The sequence below is a fragment of the Quercus lobata genome, chromosome 10, assembly GCF_001633185.2.
Source record: "Quercus lobata isolate SW786 chromosome 10, ValleyOak3.0 Primary Assembly, whole genome shotgun sequence".
NCBI lineage: Eukaryota > Viridiplantae > Streptophyta > Magnoliopsida > Fagales > Fagaceae > Quercus > Quercus lobata.
This window is the reverse complement of record NC_044913.1, coordinates 64,426,403-64,449,180: the sequence shown is the minus strand read 5'-3', so window position 1 is coordinate 64,449,180 and position 22,778 is coordinate 64,426,403. Positions and strand designations below refer to the sequence as shown.

General features: G+C 35.2%; 4 protein-coding genes across 4 annotated transcripts; 2 read left to right on the top strand and 2 right to left on the bottom strand.

The window, feature by feature from the left end:
* Positions 1 to 484: 484 nt before the first annotated feature.
* LOC115963534 (la-related protein 6B-like) lies at positions 485 to 1,569 on the top strand. The gene is made up of 2 exons (XM_031082572.1): positions 485 to 1,277; positions 1,465 to 1,569. Exons 1-2 carry the CDS (start codon positions 690 to 692, stop codon positions 1,480 to 1,482), a joined length of 606 nt encoding a protein of 201 aa, XP_030938432.1. The 5' UTR covers positions 485 to 689; the 3' UTR covers positions 1,483 to 1,569.
* Positions 1,570 to 2,982: 1,413 nt separating this feature from the next.
* LOC115965231 lies at positions 2,983 to 4,221 on the bottom strand. Its single transcript, XM_031084405.1, has one exon. It carries the CDS (start codon positions 4,150 to 4,152, stop codon positions 2,983 to 2,985), a length of 1,170 nt encoding a protein of 389 aa, XP_030940265.1. The 5' UTR covers positions 4,153 to 4,221.
* A 6,280-nt stretch (positions 4,222 to 10,501) lies between these two features.
* Positions 10,502 to 15,506, top strand: LOC115963533 (probable uridine nucleosidase 2). Its single transcript, XM_031082571.1, has 9 exons — positions 10,502 to 10,723; positions 11,945 to 12,060; positions 12,250 to 12,309; positions 13,081 to 13,266; positions 13,350 to 13,454; positions 13,939 to 14,035; positions 14,358 to 14,465; positions 14,553 to 14,688; positions 15,030 to 15,506. Exons 1-9 carry the CDS (start codon positions 10,675 to 10,677, stop codon positions 15,136 to 15,138), a joined length of 966 nt encoding a protein of 321 aa, XP_030938431.1. The 5' UTR covers positions 10,502 to 10,674; the 3' UTR covers positions 15,139 to 15,506.
* A 4,510-nt stretch (positions 15,507 to 20,016) lies between these two features.
* Positions 20,017 to 21,214, bottom strand: LOC115965230 (Werner Syndrome-like exonuclease). Its single transcript, XM_031084404.1, has 2 exons — positions 20,834 to 21,214; positions 20,017 to 20,025 (listed from the first exon to the last, which is right to left on the bottom strand). Exons 1-2 carry the CDS (start codon positions 21,212 to 21,214, stop codon positions 20,017 to 20,019), a joined length of 390 nt encoding a protein of 129 aa, XP_030940264.1.
* Between the last annotated feature and the right edge of the window lie 1,564 nt (positions 21,215 to 22,778).

Below are 22,778 nucleotides of genomic sequence, written 5' to 3'. Positions count from 1 at the left end.
TCAACTTGGCTTGTTTATAGTCCTAGTAAAAGACTATTATGATGAGAGTCAGAAGATACTTGTCTTATCATGTGTCTCTTCCCCTCATTTAAATGTGGCTCGTGTCAAGTGGAAACACCTAATTAATGTGGAGGTGACAATTGTCTAATTTATGAGCTACCTCGCTCGTGGTTTCTCGTATACTTCTCATGGGTTTGCTAGACGCCTTTGGTCGACATTGTCTGGTAGGTTATCTTTCATAGGCTCTCCTGTTCTTTTAGAAGATATGGGCTGGGCCTGGTCCATCAATTCATCTCATTCTTGACGAGAAGAGAAACACAGTAGGAAGGTGGGATAGCAGGCAGTGGAGTACAGACAAAATAAATAGTAGCTCCACTTGGAGAGTAGTACAAGTAGAAAGTGTAAGTAATAAATGGGGGCCCACATAACATTACAAAAAAAAGAAAAGAAAAGAAAAGAAAAAAGAGATGATATGAGTGGGCGTTTGTATGAAGTATGAATGTATGATCTATCTATGATGTCTATAAATAGTTGAGTCCCAACCCATCCCTGAAATCCCGAGAACCCCTTCTCCACTGTCTTCCCCCAGACTCTCTCTTCCGCCCTTTTTACAGGGCCAAAAATAACACCCCCACCCCACATCTATCTATCTATATATATCTAAACCCCTCAATCTTTTTTTTACCCAAATGGCCCAAGAAGATTCCTCTCCAGATCCATCTCCTTCTCCCCCAAACCTCTCGGATCCTTCCAAACCCGATCCACCTCCTCCATCTTCATCGTCTTCGTTATCGCGAAACGTTTCGTTTAGCAGGCTCAACGCGCAGGCTCCCGAGTTCGTTCCGACTCAGCAGCAAGCACCGCGACTCGCTGCTGCTTCTGCTTCTTCTGCTGTTGTTCCTCCTCCTCCGCCTCCGCCGCCGCCTATGCACTCGTTTCCTCCTCCTCCGCCGCCGCCTCCGTTCCACGTTGCGGCGGCGATCCAGGGTCACGTGGCGGTTCCTCCTCACGTGATCCCCGTTCAACATCCTCATCATGTTCCGGTTCAGTACCATCCTCATCACCCGCATCATCCGCATCCGCATCCTCATCATCATCATCAGCAGTACTACGGCGGCGGAGGCGGTGGTGGTGGTGGAGGGTTTAGAGAGCAAGAGGTTGGGGCGCAAGTGCAAAATCAAGCTCCGGTGGAGTCTGATCATGTTGTTGCTGCCGCTTCTTCTTCCTCGGCGAAAAACAAGATCTCCGAGGAGGCTACTCAGAAAATTTTGAATCAGGTGTGAAGCCTATTGCTCACTATTCAAACACTTGCTCATTTTTTTTTATATTTATTTTCAATTTCGTTCTTAATTAATTAATTTATTTATTTCATTTCATTTCGATTTGTATTGATTAATGTACATACTATAAGAATGGGTTCAAATTTGGTTGAATTTTGATTCTAGTGTATTTTCATGAGTTCAGATACTATGTAGTTGTTAAATAGTGGTGAAATGTGCTTCTACCAGCTACTCAACACTGGTATTTGTTGATGGCGAGACTCTAAAAGATGAAGGGGATTTGGGGTATTTCCACAGCATTCTCAGGTTCCAATTGGATTTTTTATTTTGTCGAATAGTTAAATCTTAAGCGAGGAATGAAGCATGTGCGATAACTTGGTTTAGCTACAAGATGTGAGGCGATTCAGCATTTATTTATTAAGTGACTGTTTGGATAGAACTTATTTTACTATAACTGAAAACTAAAAAAACTAAAAATACTGTAGCAAAATAATTTTTAAATGTGTAAATAGTATCGTGGGACCTATTTTTAATGAAAAAGTTGTTGAAAAGTATAATTTGTAGGTCCGTGATCAGTGTACATATATACTGTTCACGGTCAAAAGTTGCGGTTACTGTTCATAACAGTGATGAACAGTAGCATTTTAGCTAAAAAAAAAAAAAAAACTAAAACGTAAACGTAAACGCAGCAACTTCTCAGTGGATCCAAATACACACTAAGTTTTTGAACACAGAATCCCGACCGGAAAGATTTTATGGTGCAAGATTTAAGGTGGTTCATGATGTACATAGAAAGTTTTAAGATATGGGATCACCAACTTTAGACCCCACTGGATTTGGCATAGTCAAATTAAAATGCGGAATGAAGCTCGTATGCTAACTTGGTTTGGCTACAAGATTTTAAGGTGATTCAGCATATATATACAAAGTTTTGCCACACCTTCTTCGTATCAAAGCGTGTGTGCAAACTTGGTTTGTCCACTAGATTTAATGTGGAGAAAGCTTTACAAAATGGGATAGGGGAATTCAGACCCCTTTGGATTTTGTTGTATAGTCAATTTTAAAATGATTAACAAAGCACATGTGAAAACTTGGTTTAGGTACAAGATTTAAGGTGATACAGCATATACGTAGAATGTTTTACAATATAGGATAACAGAATTCATAAGTCATTGGATTTTGTTGTATCGTCACATTTAAAATGAGGAATACAGTGCGTGTGCAAACTTGGTTTAACTACAAGATTTAAGTCAATAATGCACATATATAGTCTTACAAAATGGTGTATTATGTGAGGTAGCTCAGTGATACTCTACCATTAATCTTGGATATCAGTTCCCTTATTCTTGAATTTTGTAAATAGCGAGGATTCTTCTGGCACCTAAAACTGTCCACAATGGACAATCAAATTGTATTGTTTACTGGCTTTGTAATGTCGACATCAATCAATATCTAACATACATGTATGTCATGAACTGTAAAGAAAATGGTGTTGAGACTTGATTTCTATGTACAGGGTGTCAAAGTCGATTAATGTTTGGTGCCAAGAGCCTTGTTGCTCAATTGATAGGCACTTCTTGGTGTTTCCAAAGGAGACATCTAAAGTTCAAATCCCCCTTCCCCAAAAAAAAAAAAAAAAAACTATCAATTTATCCTCCCAAAAAAAAAAATAACTTTATTATCAAGTCAAGACCCATAATAGTTAGTTTTCTGTAAATACTGTTTTGGAACCCCACTTAGCTAGTATGGTAGACCCTGCCGGCCTCTCAGCTCCGCATGACATATTTTCAGAATTCTCCCTCTGATCCTCATCCTCCTCATTACATGGAGATAAAAGCCAATGCACTGAAGCCTCAGCAGGTTCAGGGATCACGAGTGACTCATCACCAACCCCTACAACATTTTCTTCATCATTATCATCATCAAAACTATCAAAAGGCTTAACTTTACCAAAGTCATCATTTTCTCCAATAGCTAGAATCCCTCTAGGCCTACATTTCCTCTTGTCAGTGACCCCAGAAACCATGGGGCCAGCAGCATAACAAGAAGGCGTTATCGTTGTAGACACCACAGATGATCCACATTGTATCTCAGGCGACACCGAGGGCAGAACCGGAGGTGTCTTACTATTGCTCCTGTTTGAGTTCTCCTCCACAACCTTACCAACTTCACTATCGAAACCTGACCCACTTGCTATCTTACTCAAAGGAGTACAAGTTGCATCAGCAGCACCCCATGGTTTGAGCTCAGTGGCCTCACCTAAATGACTAACCACCCTCACAAGTCCTTCTACTTCAGACCCAGATGCCAACTTATTCACAGAATCATCACTATTGTTTAGAACAGAAGAAAGTTTCAATCTTTGCCCGGTTTTGGAACTGGGTTTCTCCCCAGATTGCCATTGGTACAAGCAAGGTGGGTTTTTCTTAATTTTCTGTGCTTTCTGTGATATGGGTCTATCTGGGTTTTCTTCAATGTTTGATTTTGACAGTTTGCTCTCCCTTGAGGGCTTAGATTTGGATAGCTTTGAAACCATCACATTAGGGGCTGATCTGGGTGTTTTGGACACAGTTTTGTATCTATCAAAAGGGCTTTTCGAATTTGAAGTAGAATTAGAAGTAGAATAAGAAGAAGAATGGTGAGAGAGAAAGAACCTGAGGCAGCCTCTGGGAGCTTCAATGGACACAGAAGAAGACTCACTGCCATGGCTACTGCTGGAGATGGTGGAAATGGCATTGAAATCTTGTAAAGGGTTTCGAGTGGGACTCTGCTTCTTCTTCTTCTTTTTCTTGGTCTTGTCAGTGCTTCCATCGACCTTTGGCGGTGCTGGAGAAGGTTTCTTTGGGATCTTAGAAGAGAAAGTTCGGTTCATTCTGAGCAAATGAGAGTGATTAGATCTACTACTACTACTACTACTGTAGTGCAATGTACTGTGTGTGCTGCTTTTGCCTAATGCCTAATGAATATATATATATATATATATATATTTTTTTTGAGAAAATGCCTAATGAATATTTGAAACTGAATGGAGGGGGGGAAAAGACTAAAGAGGCTACTTTTTGCTTTGCCCAACTTACCCTTTTTTTTTATTCCAAATTTGTTGCAGTGTCCTTCGTCTTGGGCTGATAAGTGAGGGTATAAGAGTCATTTAGTACGAGCTCAGCCCATTGCCCAAAACCCACAAAAAAATGTCACTTTTTTTTTTTTTTTGAGAAAAAAAGAAAAAATAAGGGACACTTTGTTTGTCTGACTCTGAAGAAAAGAATTAACCAGAATAAATAATTCAACCCAACCACTTAAAAATATTGAACTTTTACTCTCAACATTCAATTCACAACGGCTACAAAACTCAACCCAAACCCTTTTTCTCTCTCAAACGTCTCTAATAAACTCTAAAGGATACACAATCAAAACACAAACACAACATAATCTTAAAACCAGTCAAATTCTAACCCATCTGGGTAGCATGTCCTTAGAGAAAGGGAGGAGCTAGCGCTGTCTGTGTCATTTTCTCTCTCATGCAAATGAAATGTGTGGCCTTTGGTGTTTTTAGAGTGAAAATGAGTGGTGGCGTCAAGTGTGGGTTACTCGTACATAGTGGGGTGGGTTTGTCTTTTGAGTGAATATTTTTTTCTATTCGTACGTATTTATATAATGAGTTTTATTTTTTTTTAAAGGAGAGGTATATAATAAAGGTTGATTTTAATGATGAATTGATAGATCCATACAAATGATATTGCACTATTGAAGACTACTGAATTAAGGAACGAGGGAGGTGTTTAACAAAGGATTAAAATGGCCTATTTCTAATGGGGAAGTTGTGAGTGTATAGGGTGACTTTTGGTTGGCCTCAAGCCCTCTTAGGAAACAAATTCAAGGCCCTCTAATGGAGGGGGAAGGGAACATCTCTATTAAAGACTTTCTATCTAATGATGTTGGGATTTTCTTTGTTTTGTCAGAGTATATCATGCAAGAAATTAAAGGGATCCCTCTTGCTTCAAACCCTTTGCAGGAAGATATACTCATATGGGCTTTTAAGGATGAGAATTTCACTCTTAAATCGGCTTTTCTAATTGCTAGAGGTTTGAATCCTTTGAACCTGGATACTTCTAACTTGTGGGTCTGAAATGCCAAAACTACGTCAAAAATATAATTCTTCCTTTGGCAATGCTCTCACTTTAGCATCCGTACTAAAGAAGTTTTAGGTTCAAGAGGTTTTAATCTTGATACTTTCTGTGATTTATGTGGTATGTTTGCTAAGTCAATTACCCATGTTCTACGAGACTATAGTGTGGCGAAGGATGTTTAGAGGAACTTGGGAGTCAGTGATGCAAGGCAAGATTTCTTCGGGAACCCCCCCCACCCCTCTCGGTTGAATTGGTTAAAAAGGAACTGTGAATCTTATGAGTTTCTCTTGTAGTCTTGTATACCTTGGAAGATTGTTTTTTCCCCAAGCTATATGGATGATTTGGCTCCATTGAAATAGGTTTATCTTTCAATTTGGGAGAACCGACCCAAACATACACTCTCATTGTATCAAGAAGGGAGCTGGATTCTTTGTTATTACTTGATAACTCCAGCAAACCAAGTAGAATCCAAGCCCAAGTTAGCTGGAAAAAGCCCATTCCAAGGTTGGGTGAACCTCAATACAGACGGATCTATTATTGGAATCCTAAGAAGGTTGGGGGAGGTGGGGTGCTGTGCTGTAGTGATGGGGACTGGATCGCTAGTTTTGCAAGGAATCTTGGGAGTATTTCCAGCAATATGGCTAAGCTTTGGGCCCTTAAGGATGGCCTTTCTCTGGCTCGACAATTGAACTTAGACAATATCAATACAAAATTAGATGCAAAAGTGATTGTTTAATTTTTTTGCTTTCCAATCTATCCACTATAAATCTCATGTTAGAACCTCTTTTGATTGTTTGTAGGAACTTGATCAGACCATTCCCTAATTGCACAGTGACACATACATAAAGTGAAGCAAATAGACATGCTGATAGGCTAGCTAAAATGGGAGCTATTCAATTAATTGAATTCTTATTTTGTATGACCCACCATCTATGGTGGATAGTTTACTGGCTTTTGATAAAGCTGAACTCTTTTATAACAAACTGTTTGTTGCTAATATTATTAGCATGTTTAACAAAAAAAAGAAGAAGATTACTAATTAGTATTTATGATCTAAGATGTTTTCTAATAAATAATAATAATAATAACCATTTAAACTAAAATTTGATAGGTTTTTTAGGAGAAAAAATAAAAAGGGATAATGATAAGTTAATGAATAATAACCATAAACTAAAATTAAAAACTAGGAAAAGTTTGATGAATTTCAAAGGGAAAAATAATTGAATTTTTTTTTTCAAATTACATAGATTTGATAAATTACAAGACTAACATAGATTTAATAAATTTCAAATTAAAATGTTACCAAAAATGTTAACTTTGGGAGATTAAAAAAATATAGCAATTGAAAATTTGAAAAATATAGTTGTTGGGAATGGATAAATAAAGAATATAGAAAGATTTAAAAATAATAAAGGAAGATTAAAAAAAGAATATAGAAATAATGAAGAAATTATATTTAAATGAGATAAAAAAAACTGATAGAGAGTCGGTTGGAAAATATATTTGAAAATATACAAAGTCAAAGATAAAAGTTACTGTATACTCTTCAAATAGAAAAAAATATAAAGAGACTATTGTAAATACTTTAAAAATTGGATGGAAAAAAGAAAAAGAGGATGGGGTTAGCAAAGATCCAAAAGACCCAATTGATGAGTCTGATCTAATGGGTTGTGAGTAGCTTTGACCAGATGAACGGTCAAAAATAGTGTTTTTAGTCAAAAATATTACTTGAAAATTTAAATAAACCATCTCATAAACCATATACAAAGACACACATTGTATTTTTATGAAAAATAAATATTTCATAATTCATACTCCACCTCTTATATTCCGTCACTCAAAAAAAAAAAAAAAAAACTCTCATATTCCATTTTCCCTTTAATTTTGTCTCTCTCACTAAACACAGCTTCATCATCCATTAAACCTTTCGCCCTTCAAAGTCACTTAGTGTGCGTTTGGGAAGCGCGTTTTGCGCATCCCATGTCTGCGTCTATGTTTTTTTTTTTTTTTTTTGAAGCGCGTTTCTATGTGGTTACGGTGTTTCCAATGGGTCTCGTGCACTGTTCACGGGACCCATAATCCTCTTTTTTAAACAACTTTTTCATTAAAAATGGGTTCTACGGTACTATTCACACATTTAAAAATTATTTTGTTATAGTGTTTTCAGTTTTCAATTTTCAGCGGTATCCAAACGGACCCATACACATATAGTTATGGGGTTGATGGATTTTCTTTACTATGGCTTCCATAATAATAAACCAAGATTTGGCTTCTACTCCAAGAATTAGGTTTCACTCAAATTTCCCACCTCAGTACTAGCATGATATATCAAGGAGAACAAAAAGTCATGAATTTATCAGGAAATTGGGAAGGGAAGCTAAATCATCACAATCATGGTGCACACGCAAACAATGCGATAGACTATAGGGTTTGTTTAGGATCTGTTTATTTTGCTGAAACTAAAAACTTTTTACTGAAAATACTGTAGATAAAGGTAAAAGTTAGTTGAAATAGTACAGTGTGATTCATGAATAGTATCAAAAAGTGCAGTGGGACCCTTGAATAATAGAAAAAAAAATAAGCTAAATAGAAAAATAATTTGGCAAAAATAATTTTTATCAAGCACACACTAATAAGGGTCTGTTTGGATACCGCTTATTTTGCTGAAACTGAAAACTTATTGCTGAAAATAATGTAGATAAAGGTAAAAGTTAGTTGAAATAGTACAATGAGACCCATGAATAGTATCAAAAAGTGCAGTGGAGTCCATAAATAGTAGCAAAAATATGCTGAATAGTGAAATAATTTTCATTTTTAAATGATATCCAAACGAAGGCTTGGTCACCTTCGACTTCATGACACCAATTTAAACCCTTTGGACCAGAGATCGAACACATTTATTTTCTAGTTCTCATTTGTCCATTTTGAGGCTTCATCCACATGATTCCATCTATTTCATTATCGTTGGTTTTGTAATGTACTATTTCAATGTGTTGGTTTTTGTGACTCTCCTTTGACTTTTGAGATGTTTAGAATTTTTTTTTTTTTTTTTTTTTTTTTTCGTTCATAGATCTTTTAATTTTTTTGGTTCATTTTTGGGACATTTATGTTGAAAGCATCATCCGTCTGAAATTCGACTGACCATCAAAAGTTAAGGGCTCGTTTAGTAATGTTGTTTTGATAACGTTGTTTGTATTTTTTAGAAATATGTGTGGATGAAAAAGTGTGTGGAAATATATGTAATGTTATTTAAAAGCTGAAAACATGTGTTTAAACACATGTACCAAACGAGCCCTAAGGTTTTTAGAGTTTGACCATTTCAAGGTTGATAACAAAAGTTTTGTCAATTGACATGATCGACTCAAGAGATGGTTCACTTCAAACCCAATGACTATGGCTAAGCTCATCTAAGAAAACGCTTGCCACTTCTATCCCTATTTTAAGTCCCCCAAACATTTGTTTCTCATCTAATATAGAAGCTATTATGGCCATGCATTGGCAGGGTAGCATGGTTGATCACCCCATCCCCATTTTATTCAATACAAAAAAAAAACATGTGGAAATACGTGTAATGTTGTTTAAAAACTGAAAACATGTGTTTAAACACATGTACCAAACGAGCCCTAAGGTTTTTAGAGTTTGACCATTTCATGGTTGATAACAAAAGTTTTGTCAATTGACATTATCGACTCGGGAGATGGTTCACTTCAAACCCAATGACTATGGCTAAGCTCATCTAAGAAAACGCTTGCCACTTCTATCCCTATTTTAAGTCCCTCAGACATTTGTTTCTCATCTAATGTAGAAGCTATTATGGCCATGCATTGGTAGGGTAGCACGGTTGATCACCCCATCCCCATTTTATTCAATACAAAAAATAAATAAAAAATAAAAATCAACCAAAAGTGCAACCTCATCCATAATATTACTAGTAGGCTACTAATTGTCAAGAGTTTAAACACACAAGAGTTATGATGTTTTATTGATATAATCATGGTAAAATCAATGTACGTTTGATCCAAGTTTTATTTTAGTCCCTTTTTTCTTAAAGTTCATTTTTAGTCCCCAAAAGTTTTAGATCACAACAATTTTGTCCTTCCATTATTTTTGTTCATTTTTAGTCCTAAAAGTTGGGATTGGTCAATTAGAAAAGTACTATTATTAACAAAAGCACTAAATTGTGATTTACACAACATCACTCACACGAAATCACCTATAACACCAATGAAAGACATACCACTTAAGAACTGCGGAAAAAATTGTAAAATATTTTATATCACCTATTGTAAAAAAAATTGGGTGTATCCAAAGTCCCAAACCAAATGAAAAATACATCATAGCTCTAGTCAATTCAATAAGGCAATCTCTTGTGGTCAAATAAAATACTTAGGCTTAGAATCTCGTCTATGCACCCATAATAAAAACTATTTGAAGTTTTTTTTCTTTTTTGTTGAGAATCAAACTATTTGAAGTTTTATAAGTTGAATCCTAATTATCCTATCATATATTATGTGAAATAAATAAAATAAAATAAAAATAAAAAAACAAAAGAAGGTTCATAAATATATGTTGTTTATTTTTTCTCTTATCTTTTCCTTTCACAGCAACAGGCCAACAGCACAACCAAAAGTCTTCAATGCTCAAACATAAAAATAAACATGGGGCTTGAAGCAGTAAAGTGAGGTGAGAGTTGAGACTTGAGAATGAGACCACTCTGAGTCTGAAGCTCCAGCTATTATCTTCCTTAATATAATTGACTTCTTTATCCCTTTACATAAATCGACACACTCACAACCTGTTGTGAATTGAGAAATAAAATATCGTGTAGTTAATTCGAGATGACTAATCTCCTGAACTTGAGAGAGGAAATATACATTTTTTAATTAATTTTCTGCTTGCTTCATTTGTAATTCCTACGTACATAAATACTAGTAAGGAGGTAAGCTTCATCACAACCAAATCCTAAAACACAGGATCCAACTCCTACTTAAATGTAAATACAAATTGAAATTAAATCCTAATCCTCATCCTAATCTATTGCATAATTTTATTAGAATTCTATTCAAATTCAAACTTCTTCAACTACTTCAGAATTATTTGCCATTTGGCCTTGGGACACAACACAACCCACCTCACTTTTTTGTTTTTTCCATGTACTCCATAATATTTTAATAAATCACCATCAATCCTTGTCAATACTCGATACCATTATTAATAACAACCTATCGATCAATTTGTGTACTAGTTCTATTTCATTCTCAGACGCCATGGCAGCTCAGCCAAAGAAGATCATCATTGATACTGACCCTGGTATTGGTAAGTAACCTTATCTCTTTTCATTCAATCCCGTTTTCTTCAAAGTTTGTTTCTTTGGACCTTATTGTATCTGGGTATCCGAGATTTCTACATTTCATTGTGTTTATCTGCATATTTTAGATTTAAAAAAAGAAGAAGAAGTCAATGATTCCATGTATATTTAACAATTTCATATCAAAGAAGTCATGCTCTGCTCTGTTTGGTTGCTGAGAAAATGGAGCAGCCGAGTATGAATTGGAATTCTAATCAATTCACAGACCTTTTCATCATATGGGAACCCGGGAAACCACATAGAATTTCAGGGGTTCGTTTACTTTTATCAATTCACTCTGTATTCCACTGGAGAGTCTCAAGAGTAAAAAAATTGTCTGCAAATTCTAATAAAAATCTTGGGACTTTTATACTAAAAAGCACAGACACAACACGGGACACTGTAATTCTGGACAAATTAGGACACTACATAGTAATTCAGTCAATGATTATCTGCATATTTTAAACCGTAGATCAGTCAATGATTCCATGAAATTCAGCAATTTCATATCAAAGAAGTCATGCCTGATGCTCTGTTTGGTTGTTGAGTGCAGCAGCAGAGTATGACTTGGAATTTAAATAAAATCAGTGACTTTTCATCATATGGGAACCACATAGATTCATTCAGTTCTGCAACTGGCTTAATGCGTTCAGTTCCATTTTTTTTTTTTTTTTTTAACGATTCATTCCGTACCAATGTAGGGTGGTTCTGATTTCTTGTAATCTTATTTCTGAGAGTGAAATTGTCTGAAAATTTTAATAAATCTTTGGACTTTTATGCTAAAAAGCACGGACATGGACACAAGGGACACTGCAATTCTTGAAAAATTAGGTAGGGATACAACAATTAATTGATTAATATATGTATGTCTGTGTGTATATATATCTCTTTTTTTTTAGGCATATTCTATGTTTTCAAAATAAATAACAACTATCAAAATCTTCTGAAACTTATATGAAATCAAAGGAATTTTTTTAATAAGAAAATATATATTCTCCTCCCCACACATTGAGGACATGCATGAGAGTGTCTCCATCATGTCCACTGTCCACACGCTGTGCTTCCATACGGGAACTCAGAAAACAAAATTGCTCTACCAGAATTTGCAACTGTCTTAATGGCTTTCATTCACATATATATTATTTTATTTATCATCTTTCCGACATTATGTGAGTTGATGATGAATACAGATGATGCCATGGCAATTTTTGTAGCATTACGGTCACCAGAGGTGGAGGTGATTGGACTTACAACTATATATGGGAATGTTTATACAACCCTGGCCACAAGAAATGCTTTGCATTTGGTATAGCTAATGAGGTTCATTTTATTTATGGTGTTTTGAATCTATATGAGTTATTCTTTGTATTATTCATTAGCTGAATTGGGGTTTGTTTTTAGTGTATTATTAGAATTACCTTCTCCTCCTCCCCCCCTCCTCTTTCTTTCCTTTGAGGCTAATTGTAGTAACTCTTCCAATATGTTTGTGATATAGCTTGAAGTTGCAGGAAGGACTGATATCCCAGTGGCTGAAGGATCTCATGTCTCAATCACTGTATGTACAGACAAAAAACCATGATCCTATGTTATAGTGGCTCTTTAGATTTGTATCTTTGAGCATTTTTTGTCTTTATTTCTTTTTTTGACTTTGTTTGTTTATGTTAACATTCAAAAAGAGCAAGGATGTGCAAAATTATACATTGATAGGACTTTCATTAAATTATTTTAATAAAAGATAATAGTTTTGGTAGTTAGAAGACAGACTTATTCTTGCATCAGGAAAAAATATGGGGAAATCTATTGGGGAATGCATGTGTGATCCTCTTATATTTTTTTATAAAAAAAAGGGTTTGATCCTATCATACTTTTGCTTATGTGCCTGATGATGATTGAAAGGCTGAACTCATACTGCTCTATGATATGTGTTTAGTGTCTAGATAGTATCATAAATGAGTAAAACTAATGAAAGGACAACCTGAGATTTCCCTTTGTTAATTTTGTAAATAGAGCAAAAAACAGGTTTTGTTCTTTATTTCATTTTTCTTTGAACGATTTGTTAAAGCTTCATTTGCTGCAATAAATATGATTTTTCTTTGGAAACATCATTTAAAGCTGGTTATCTCACAGAAGAAGCTGACTTCAAGTTTTCACGATAACAGCTAAACGTGTTCCAGGAGAAATTGTATTGTAGATTATGTAGTTTCACTCACATAATTTCAACTCTGAATTTGAAGCACCATCACATTTTTATTTACATATCATTCATTTACAAGTAGACATTGATGTATGATTTGAATTTTCTTGTTCTTCTTTATTCATTTTACAGAATGGCACAAAACTGCGCATTGCTGGTTTCGTCCATGGTGCAGATGGACTTGGCAACCAAAATTTCCCTCCACCAAAAGGGAAGCCAATTGAACAGTCAGCAGCTGATTTTCTCATTGAGCAAGCAAAAATTTATCCAGGAAAAGTCACAGTTGTGGCACTAGGCCCACTTACAAATATTGCACTGGTTAGAGTTCCTGATCATCTGGCATGGTCTCTAATATTGAATATTATCCATTATATTTTGAATTACGTTATCCATTGGTGTAGGCTATCCAACGAGATCCTGCATTTTCAAAGAACATTGGGCAGATTGTTCTTCTTGGTGGTGCCTTTTTAGTAAATGGGAATGTGAATCCCGCATCAGAAGCCAATGTAAGTTGCTCAGAATTTATGTATTCAGACTGTGATTTCCAACTCATAAACTCAAAATGTACATTGCTCAGTGATCTGTTACATGCAAGCCTACCAAACCCGCAAATGAGGTGCCTTTTGTATAGCTCAATTTTTTTTCTGCCCTACTTAGTAAGAGCTGGAGATAGAGAGTGTGGGTGCCTTTGTCCTCAGAATTTTAGAAATCCTTTTCTGATAACTTGATCTCTTCTTGAACTTATAGTTAAATTACTGATTTTCCCCAAAGTTTAAGCTATTGGGATATGGACCACATACTTCTAACACTTATCAACTATAAAGAAGCCTGGGAAACAAAGTTTATGGAGCGATCTGTATAATTTTTCCTTGAGCAGATCTTTGATGTCTTTCACTGGTCCATTTTCACTTTACCCAACATGCTCCCCGCCCTGTGGTGGTTTCCAACTCTCTCCCACTCTCCCTCTCTAACCTTAGATTGGATGACCAGATTTTTGGCGATCCAGATGCTGCAGATATTGTATTCACAAGTGGGGCAGATGTAGTGGCTGTGGGCATAAATGTTACTCATCAAGTTGTCTTCACAGGTACTTTTTGGCAAATTGGTATTATGCACTGTTAATCATATTTTATTGTAAGAATTAAGAAATCTTCCATCTTTTTTTTTGTAAGATGTTACCCTTTATGTTTAAAAAATATACTCATGACTTTTTTATCCAGGTAATATGTTTGTTCTGCACACCTTATAACAATGTTGTAGCTTTGTATGTAGAGTTGCTAATCAAAATATGAAATGAAAAATTCAAAATTGTAATTTGATTATATTTGTTTTCCTCTTTCACTTTGATCTTTCGTTTTTGTTATTTGGATTTGCTTTGAATTTGATTCATCAATTTTGATACATTATAGATGCTGATAGAGAGAAGTTGTCAAGGTCTGATGGAAAATTTGCTCAGTATTTGTGCAAAATCTTAGACGTGTATTTTTCATATCACCACGATGCATACAACATAAAAGGTTGGTTTATTTTTGAAAGAGTTGATGAGACTGAGTGTTGATAGGTAATTGTTTAATTTACTGATGCTAGTTTTTTTCTTGATGTAGGAGTTTATCTTCATGATCCAGCAACCATGCTTGCAGCTGTTGATCCTTCACTTATGACTTACACGGAGGGTGTGGTTAGAGTCCAGACAAGTGGCATCACTAAGGGACTAACAATATTATACAACAAACAGAAGAGGTAGTACTTTTTGGACAACTAAAATCAGCAGATGCAGCTGCTTGATTTTTGGTTCCTTACTTCCTTTGCAGACCACATAAGCTGAAATGAGTTAGTTTTTTTATTTGTGTTGCATTAGGATCCCATTCCTGTATCAGATAATGGGGTTCTGACCACAATCGTGAATTTTATGATTAAAACAGTGTAGAGTTAAAGGGTGTTTCTAGTATTCTGAAATTTTTGTATAGAAAGATTGACTTTAAAAAAATGGTTATATTAGTCATTACAGAGAAAAAGGAAAAAGAGAGACAAAGCTATTGTGCTCCGACTGACTCATTTGTACTTTCTTTGAAATGAACCAGGTTTGGCGAAGTCACTGAATGGACTGATAAACCCACAGTGAAGGTTGCAGTCACTGCTGATGCTCCCGCTCTGGTCAAATTGGTCATGGAACGCCTTATGGACTCTTGAAGTATTTAACCTATTGATTGATAATTCAGGAGACTTCATCTTGTGGTTAGAAATAGAATTAGCGGTTCTCAAAGATGTTCATAGCTGTTGTGATGCAACTACTTGCCTATGATTTCAATTCAGATATATCCCACATAACAATGGTCGAGCATCTGATTTGATCACTGCCTCAGTCTTGATGCTGTATGGTACTATAGAAAATAACAAGATTGTACTTTTCTTTTTCTTGAATAAATAAATTCCTTCTGGTGTAACAACAATTGAAATCCAATAAATATTTTCTGGGAAAGCTGAAATGATCCAAAACTACTGCAAAAAGATAATAATGCTGTACCAAGTTGAAAGGAGCCTGTCTTTAGGTGGTTTTGATATACCGTGGATGAGGTTTTAGGTGAAAATTTTGTGTTTTAGCCATTTATGTTATTTGCATTATTATGATAAACATGAAAAATATTTTGCATTACCTTTAGTTTGCATCTTTTAATTATTTAATAGGATGATTTCTATGTATTTGTTACGTGCAAATGTACACAATCAAAAACATACGAATGCGGAAGCATAGATGCAGACAAGACACATGTACGGGTAGCTATCAACCTATAGGCTTTTTTTTGGTTGTAATGTGTAGCCATTTTGATGTATTTTTCTTATATGTTCACTCTTTTCAACTCATCTACAATTTTCATTTGCCCTTGAAATTCAATTTTTATTTTAAATGAGGCACATAAAATTCCCTCCTTTTTTTTTTTTTTTTTTACAACCTTCAAACTTGTCTTGATGCTAATTTTTGGATCCTCGTCTAGCTACCACCTTCCTTCTTCTTGAATAACTAGTACCATAAGAACCTTCCTACTCCAAAATGATAACTAGTAATGTGAATTTCTTCTTTATCTAACTTTGAGCATTTGTGTCCAACGAAACGAACCACTTGGGTGTTGACTAGTTTGGCCTTTGAGGCATCTTGATTTGTTTAGATTATACAAGTATTCAACTTTTGAACACAATCTTGACCGCCAGCAAGTTGATTAATATCAATTTCCCAATTTGACTAGTGAGGCATCTTGATTCATTTTGATTGTGGGAATCTTCAACATGAGATCACAATTTACATTTACCATGAGTTGATCGAGGCAAGTATTCAATAGAACTAAGAATAACATTAAAATCTCTAATACAAACCGAAGGACTATGCACAAAGGACTTAATATGGTTTAACAACACCCAAGAATTCTGCTTCTGAGATGCTTCAGACTAACCATAAAAACCTATTAAGAACCATTCAGGCTCATCCTCTTCAACAACCTTTGCCAAAATATGGTTATCTGAAGATTTAATGACCCTAACATCAACACCCGCCTTCCAAAGAAGAGCCAACCCACCACCCAAACCGCCTTTTTCACAATGAGCTTTTTCACAATGAACTGGTGAGGTAGATTCGTATCCTTACAAAACTTTTTAAAATCCTCCTTAAACATTTAAGTATCCATAAGAAAACATACCATAGAATCTTGTTCCCTCACTATCTTGTGAAAGCCATGAACTGTTCAAGGGTTCCTAAGCCCTCGGCAATTCCAACCTAAAAGTCTCATTGGTCCCAACAAGGGTGGTCCACCACCCCCACCGATCCATTATTCAAAGAAGTGTCATCCACAAATTGCTTCCTACGCTTTGGTGAGATAGTCTACAGTGTTTCTAGTTCTAATTGAAATATAGACCATTTCCTTTCTTTTTTTTTTTTTTTGAATTGGTTGAATAAATAGTTTAATTAATCATTAATCATTTCAATCCATATATTAAATAGAAAAAAAAAATCAAGTCTACTTTTTAAAAATTATTTAAACAAGAAGTTTGAACTCCGAAATCCAAATCTTTATTTTTTGGGTAAATTGCAAATATCACCTTTACAATATGGAACTTTTTTTTTTGAAGAAAAATATGGAACAATTTTGTGGGTTTTTTTTTTTTTTTTTTCTCTTTTTTTTGGGTTAACTTGGTTTATTTACTTACTGACTTATCTATTTTGCAACTTGCTTCATGACATGTAGTCATATATAGTGATATACAGACCTTTTTAGAGCTTTATCCAAGTCATGTTTTTTCTTATAAATGCTTGATTCTAAACTTGCTCTGGTACCCCCCAGAAAAAAGGGGGTACAGTAGAATTATCCGCTCTTGATTCTTGAATATATCAACCTTGTTCAATCTAAACTATGTTGTTGCTCCTTTTTTCCTTGGCTGAATAAATATTTTAATTAATCATTAATAATTTCAAATCCATATTGTAAGGACACGATTCCACTGCGGCCCAATAATGATGTTGGGCTCGCATATGAAAGATCTCTCACAATATGATTTGTAGAGAGTGGGCTTGAAAAGCTAGCCGCTGGTCAAGGGGCGACGCCCGGTCATGGTTTTAGAGGAATTCATGTAAAAAGAGAGTTGGGCTTGAACATTTAAGCCCTAAGACGTCGCGCCCTATGGGATGGGTCTCCTCGGAGTTGATCCGAGGACCATTGAGGCCTTATCTCGTTTACCCGACGACGGGCTTTCTTCAGTGAAGTCCGGTGTTGTTGAGAGGTTCTCCCTCATGTAGTTTTTCTTTTTTGGAGGTGGGCTGGGATCTCCTTCAGATTTACTTACTTCTTTATTTTATACTAGCTTGCATTCGCTGTCCTTCGTCCACGTGTAGGGTCAATCTTTACGAACACTGACATTTGTCCCATCAGTCCAATCCCGGAATTGTTGGGGATGGTTTGATAAAGCTGCAGAGTACGGCTCTGTCAGGCGCTGGGTCTTATCTGGAAGGGTAGTAAGGATAACTTCCCCAAGATATTTTGGATCTCCTTACAAATTCGTCCCTATACCAGTTTTACCCCTTTATTCCGGTGGGATTCTGGATCTGCCGAGGACTAAACTGTTCTCGGCTGCCTCCCAAAATTGTTTTGTGCTCTTTATTGTAGAGCTTGGGCCACGGCTCTCCTCGGATTGGGCCTTCGGATTTTTCAGGAGCAACTGGGCCTGGTCCATGAATTATTGGGCCCCACACATATAATAAACAAAAAAAAAAAAAAATCAGGTCTTCTTTATTCAAGTAATTTAAACTGGAAGTTGAACTCCAAATTTTTATTCAAGGATCATATATTGAACAAATCCAAATCATAAGGTAGAAAATTTTTAAATCTAAGAAATCATTTGAACTCCAAAATTTTTAAATTTAAGTTGAACTCCAAAATTTTTTTTTTTTGAAACTGGAACAAAATAAAAAATTATTTGCGATTTTGTTTAACATTTTCGCCTTGATGTAAAATATTTTCTGTTAAATATTTAAAAATGAAAAAAAAATTTTAATTGTGAGTCAATAAGAAATAAAAAAATAGAAGCACAAAACAAAGGACTTGTTCAAGCCTGGACCCCCCAATCTTGAATTATTTACGGACACGTTGAATCCACAACCCATCTTCTTTCGGCAACTGATGGGTCCTGCTTCCTCTAATAATTGTGCCATTTCTTTCTTTCGGCCAGTTGTGGTGGGTTGAAATTTTAGCCTAAATATTTGACCTTTTAAAAGACTTGGATCACCACTCGAAACTACCCCGACTAGATGCATTTACTCTTGACTTTGCTTTTTTTGGTTTTCTTCTTTAACGTGTCACATAGGATGAACTTACTTAGTGCTATATGCAAGTAATTTCCTCCTCCGTTATGAATATGGAAGAGAAGAAAGTGTAAATTCGTAAAGTTTTTTTTTTTTTGAACTGAAATTCACATAAAGTTTTGTTTACACTTTATTTAGCTTTCTTTAGAATTTTTTTGAGTAAACATTGATATTTATTAGAACACACACAAGACCGGCCTTTCTACTAGGCCAATTAGACAATTGCCTAACAGCCCCAAAATTTAAAAAAAGAAGGGGCAATAGGAAAAAATATATATATAGTTTCAGATGAATCTAAAAATATCTGGCACATCCTTTTGACCAAAAAACAAAAATTTTAGTATATTCGTTAAACATTGGTGGTACAAAAAAATTCTTTGGTCTAAACAAAATCAATTGTCTCAAAAATAACATCATTATCATCTAGACAAACCAAAATTTAACAAAATAAACTACAAATCCGGTCTAAGAGATTAATCACAAATCAAAACAAATAAAAAACTTCAAATCCCTAAAATTTTTACCATTTTTCTTTCTCATTCTTGCTCTGTTTCTTTCCTTCAACTCTTGCTCTCCAGCTCTCTCATTCTTTCTCTCCACTATTGTTGGCTGCCTGGCTCAAGCTTCCTCTAATCTAAATCATCCGATCACATCTGATCTTAAAACTCTGAACTGAGACTGAAGAGTGAGGATTGCCGATTGCCTTTTCTTTTTTTTTTGCATTGCAAATGCATTTTGATTCTGCAAGTTTTGATTTTTGAAGTAAAAGGCTTGGCTTTCTCTACTTTTTATTTGTTAAGACTGGGCTGTTTATATTGAGTTATGGTTGGATGTTTGGGCCTTTAGCTTTTTTTTTTTTTTTTTTTTTTTTTTTTTTTGTGGGTGGGTCTTATTAATAAGCCTTGTGTGGCCATCTTGCTAGGCTTGTACTTGTGTTTATATATATATATATATATATATATATATATTAGTTATTGGTAATATAATGAATAAGTTTTTATTTATGCAGGTTGATATTGCTAAAAACTTGTTTTTGTTCGGTGAAATTACAACCATACTTTTTCTATAAATCAGGTTCTATTTCTCATTATTTTTTTATTTTAGTCTTCATAAATATATTGTTTGATTGGAAATGTCTACTAGAAAATATGCATCTGGATATGAAAAACTTAAAAAAAGAAAAAAAAAAATTAATTGAGTCTAAAAAAGGATCAATGGATAATTCATAGAACCTATATTTCGTGAGAAACGTATAATTCATAAAAAGAAACAATTTGATGAAAATGTTCATAATGAGACAATACGTTCTACTGAAGAATCTTTTAGAATCGATTATTTCTTATATATAGTAGATAAAGCAATTAGTTCAATTGAGAATAGATTTGAACAATTTCAAATATATGAAGATTTTTTGGTTTTCTATTTAACTTCACAAAATTGAAATCACTAGATAGTGATAGTTTACAAAAATACTGTTTTAAACTTGAATTTTTTCTAAAACATGATATTTATTATGATATTGATGGTTTAGATTTATTTTCAGATTAAACGTTTTAAAAGAAATTTTACAAATAAAATATTATACTCCAGTTGACATACTAAATTATATAAAAAGATTAGATTCATTTTCAAATACATGCATTGCTTATAGGATTTTACTAATAATGCCTATTATAGTAGCTTCTACAGAAAGAAGTTTTTCAAAATTAAAATTAGAGATAATTACAGCAAACTCACCTGAGGTTTGGCCCGTTTGCGCTTTACCTACCCGTGGTTCAAAACTTATCATTTTACCCACCTGTACTTCAATTCGTTACCCATCCGTTACCCATCTTTGGCTTTTCCGTTAGAAAACAACTTTTACAACCAAAACACAACATAACATGAATCAAAGAGTTAGGGTTTGAATTTTTTCTAAAGAGCTTGGAATATGGGGTTTTGTGTCTCTATGCAACAACAACCGTGTCATCTCTCTCTCTCTCATCTCTTAACCTCCGTGGACCTCCAGCTACTCAAAGTTACATGCCTCGGCTTATGTACCTTGAGTCCCAGCACAGCTCGAGCCAAACCGTTCAACCCAGCGTTCTTCAAATCCCTGTTCCCCAACCAGTCCACAGCGAGTCCACAAAGGTCAACCACATTCCCAACTTTCAAATCATAATCATCCAACAGTTTCTCCACATCACTCTCAATCCCGACTCTAACAAAAGTGAAATCCTCGTCGCTGAGAAACTCGATGAGCGAGTTGGGGAAGTGAGTGGCGTAGATGAGTTGGAAGATGAGGCAGCGTCGACCCACGCAAGGTTGGAGAGTGGCAACTGGGTTTTCGATGTTGTGGTTGAAACTGGGTCGCCACTCGACGTCGAGGCCGACGATGAGGCGGTGGATGCGGTAGATGTCGGAGAGCCAGGAGTCGACCATTTGGGGAGTATGGGTGACGAGGGTCTAGATATGGTTGGACTCGAGAGTGACTTCGAAGAGGTCATGGGTGTCTTGGTTCACTTCATCTCCAGCGACTGCATCGGCTCAGACGGTTCCATCTCCAGCGACTGTGACTTCAATTCGCCTCTCTCTCTCTGCTATCTTATTTTCTTTGCTGTGGGTGTAGTGGGTCTGGGTTTTGAAGAGGGGTTTGCTTTGGTTTTGGTTTGAGATTTGAGAGAGAACGAAGTTGTGTATGATTTTTGTGAATGACTGAAAGGATTTTTGTGAAATTAGAGTACAACACTTTCAAGTGTAGGATTTTTGTAAATATTTTTTAAGATTTGTGCGAATATGAAAATTTTATTCGGATTGATTGGCTCAAGACTGTTCATACCAAGAGCAAGTGTGTTCTTGAACCCAAGCTACAAAACCCCCTCTTTGATCTTGTTTGTTTGATTTTTCTCTGTTATTTTTTGTTTTTAGAGGAGAGATGAACAATGGTGCTGTTTTTCTCTCTTTGGTTTGTTTCTATTTTCTGTTTAATCTATGATTGGGTTCTAAAACTTTTTTTTATTACAGTTTGGGTTTGAAAAATGTGAGGGATTTTGGTATGGATTCAGAGGATTTAATTGGTTTTGGATGTGTGTAACTGAAAATTTTGAACTATATTTACAAATGTTGTGTTCTTGTGTTTGTGAGGAAAAGATTTGATGGTTCGTGTTTGATCCGTGTTATGTTCTATTTTTAATAAAAGGGTGTTTTTCTAACGGCAAATGGAGAGGTGGGTTATGGAAGGCTAACAGAACTAACTTCAGGTGGGCAAAGTGATAAGTTTTGAACCACGGGTAGGTAACGTGTAAACGGGCCAAATCTCAGGTGGGTTTGCTGTAATTATCCCTTAAAATTAATAAAATCATATCTAAGATCAACAATGTATCAAAAAATATTAAGTGGATTAGCTATATTATCAATTGAAAATGAGATGTTAGAAGAACTTGAATACAAAAATTTCATTAGTCAATATTTTGCATCTCAAAAGGCAAGAAAAATATATTTTAAATGAAATATATTATAATATAAAAATATTAAATAAACTTTAATTTAATTAATATATAAGTATAAAAAATGCCCCATTTTAGTTCTCGCCTTAGGCTCCAAAATGTCTAGGGCCGGCCCTGAATATATTGTTCCTCTTTTCATTGTTGGGTTCAGATCTTCCTTTCACATCCATTGCTAGTAATCTACCGATTGAGGTCTGGTTCTTTTTCTTTCTCTTATTCTTCCCAACGTTCAATGCGTATTCATTTGGATACAGCAGCCATGTCCCCGTCCAGCGTTTCACGTTTTTTTTTTTTTTTTTTTTGAGAAGAGTGATTCATGCTTTTCCAATGGTCACGGGACCCACAAACATCTTTTTTTAGCAAAAATTTCATTAAAAATGGGTCCCACAGCACTATTCATATATTTAAAAATTATTTTGTTATAGTATTTTCAGTTTTCAATTTTCAGCGGCATCCAAACGGACCCTACATCCACCTATCTGCAAGCTATTGAAGTAAGT

Bases quoted from the DNA above. Each gene is read 5' to 3' on its own strand.
- LOC115963533 (XM_031082571.1), top strand. From the start codon at position 10,675: ATGGCAGCTCAGCCAAAGAAGATCATCATTGATACTGACCCTGGTATT. The intron at 13,455-13,938 runs GTAAGTTGCTCA...TTGGATGACCAG, and splicing joins ATCCCGCATCAGAAGCCAAT to ATTTTTGGCGATCCAGATGC. The intron at 14,689-15,029 runs GTAGTACTTTTT...GAAATGAACCAG, and splicing joins TTATACAACAAACAGAAGAG to GTTTGGCGAAGTCACTGAAT.
- LOC115965231 (XM_031084405.1), bottom strand. From the start codon at position 4,152: ATGAACCGAACTTTCTCTTCTAAGATCCCAAAGAAACCTTCTCCAGCA.
- LOC115965230 (XM_031084404.1), bottom strand. From the start codon at position 21,214: ATGGTCGACTCCTGGCTCTCCGACATCTACCGCATCCACCGCCTCATC.
- LOC115963534 (XM_031082572.1), top strand. From the start codon at position 690: ATGGCCCAAGAAGATTCCTCTCCAGATCCATCTCCTTCTCCCCCAAAC.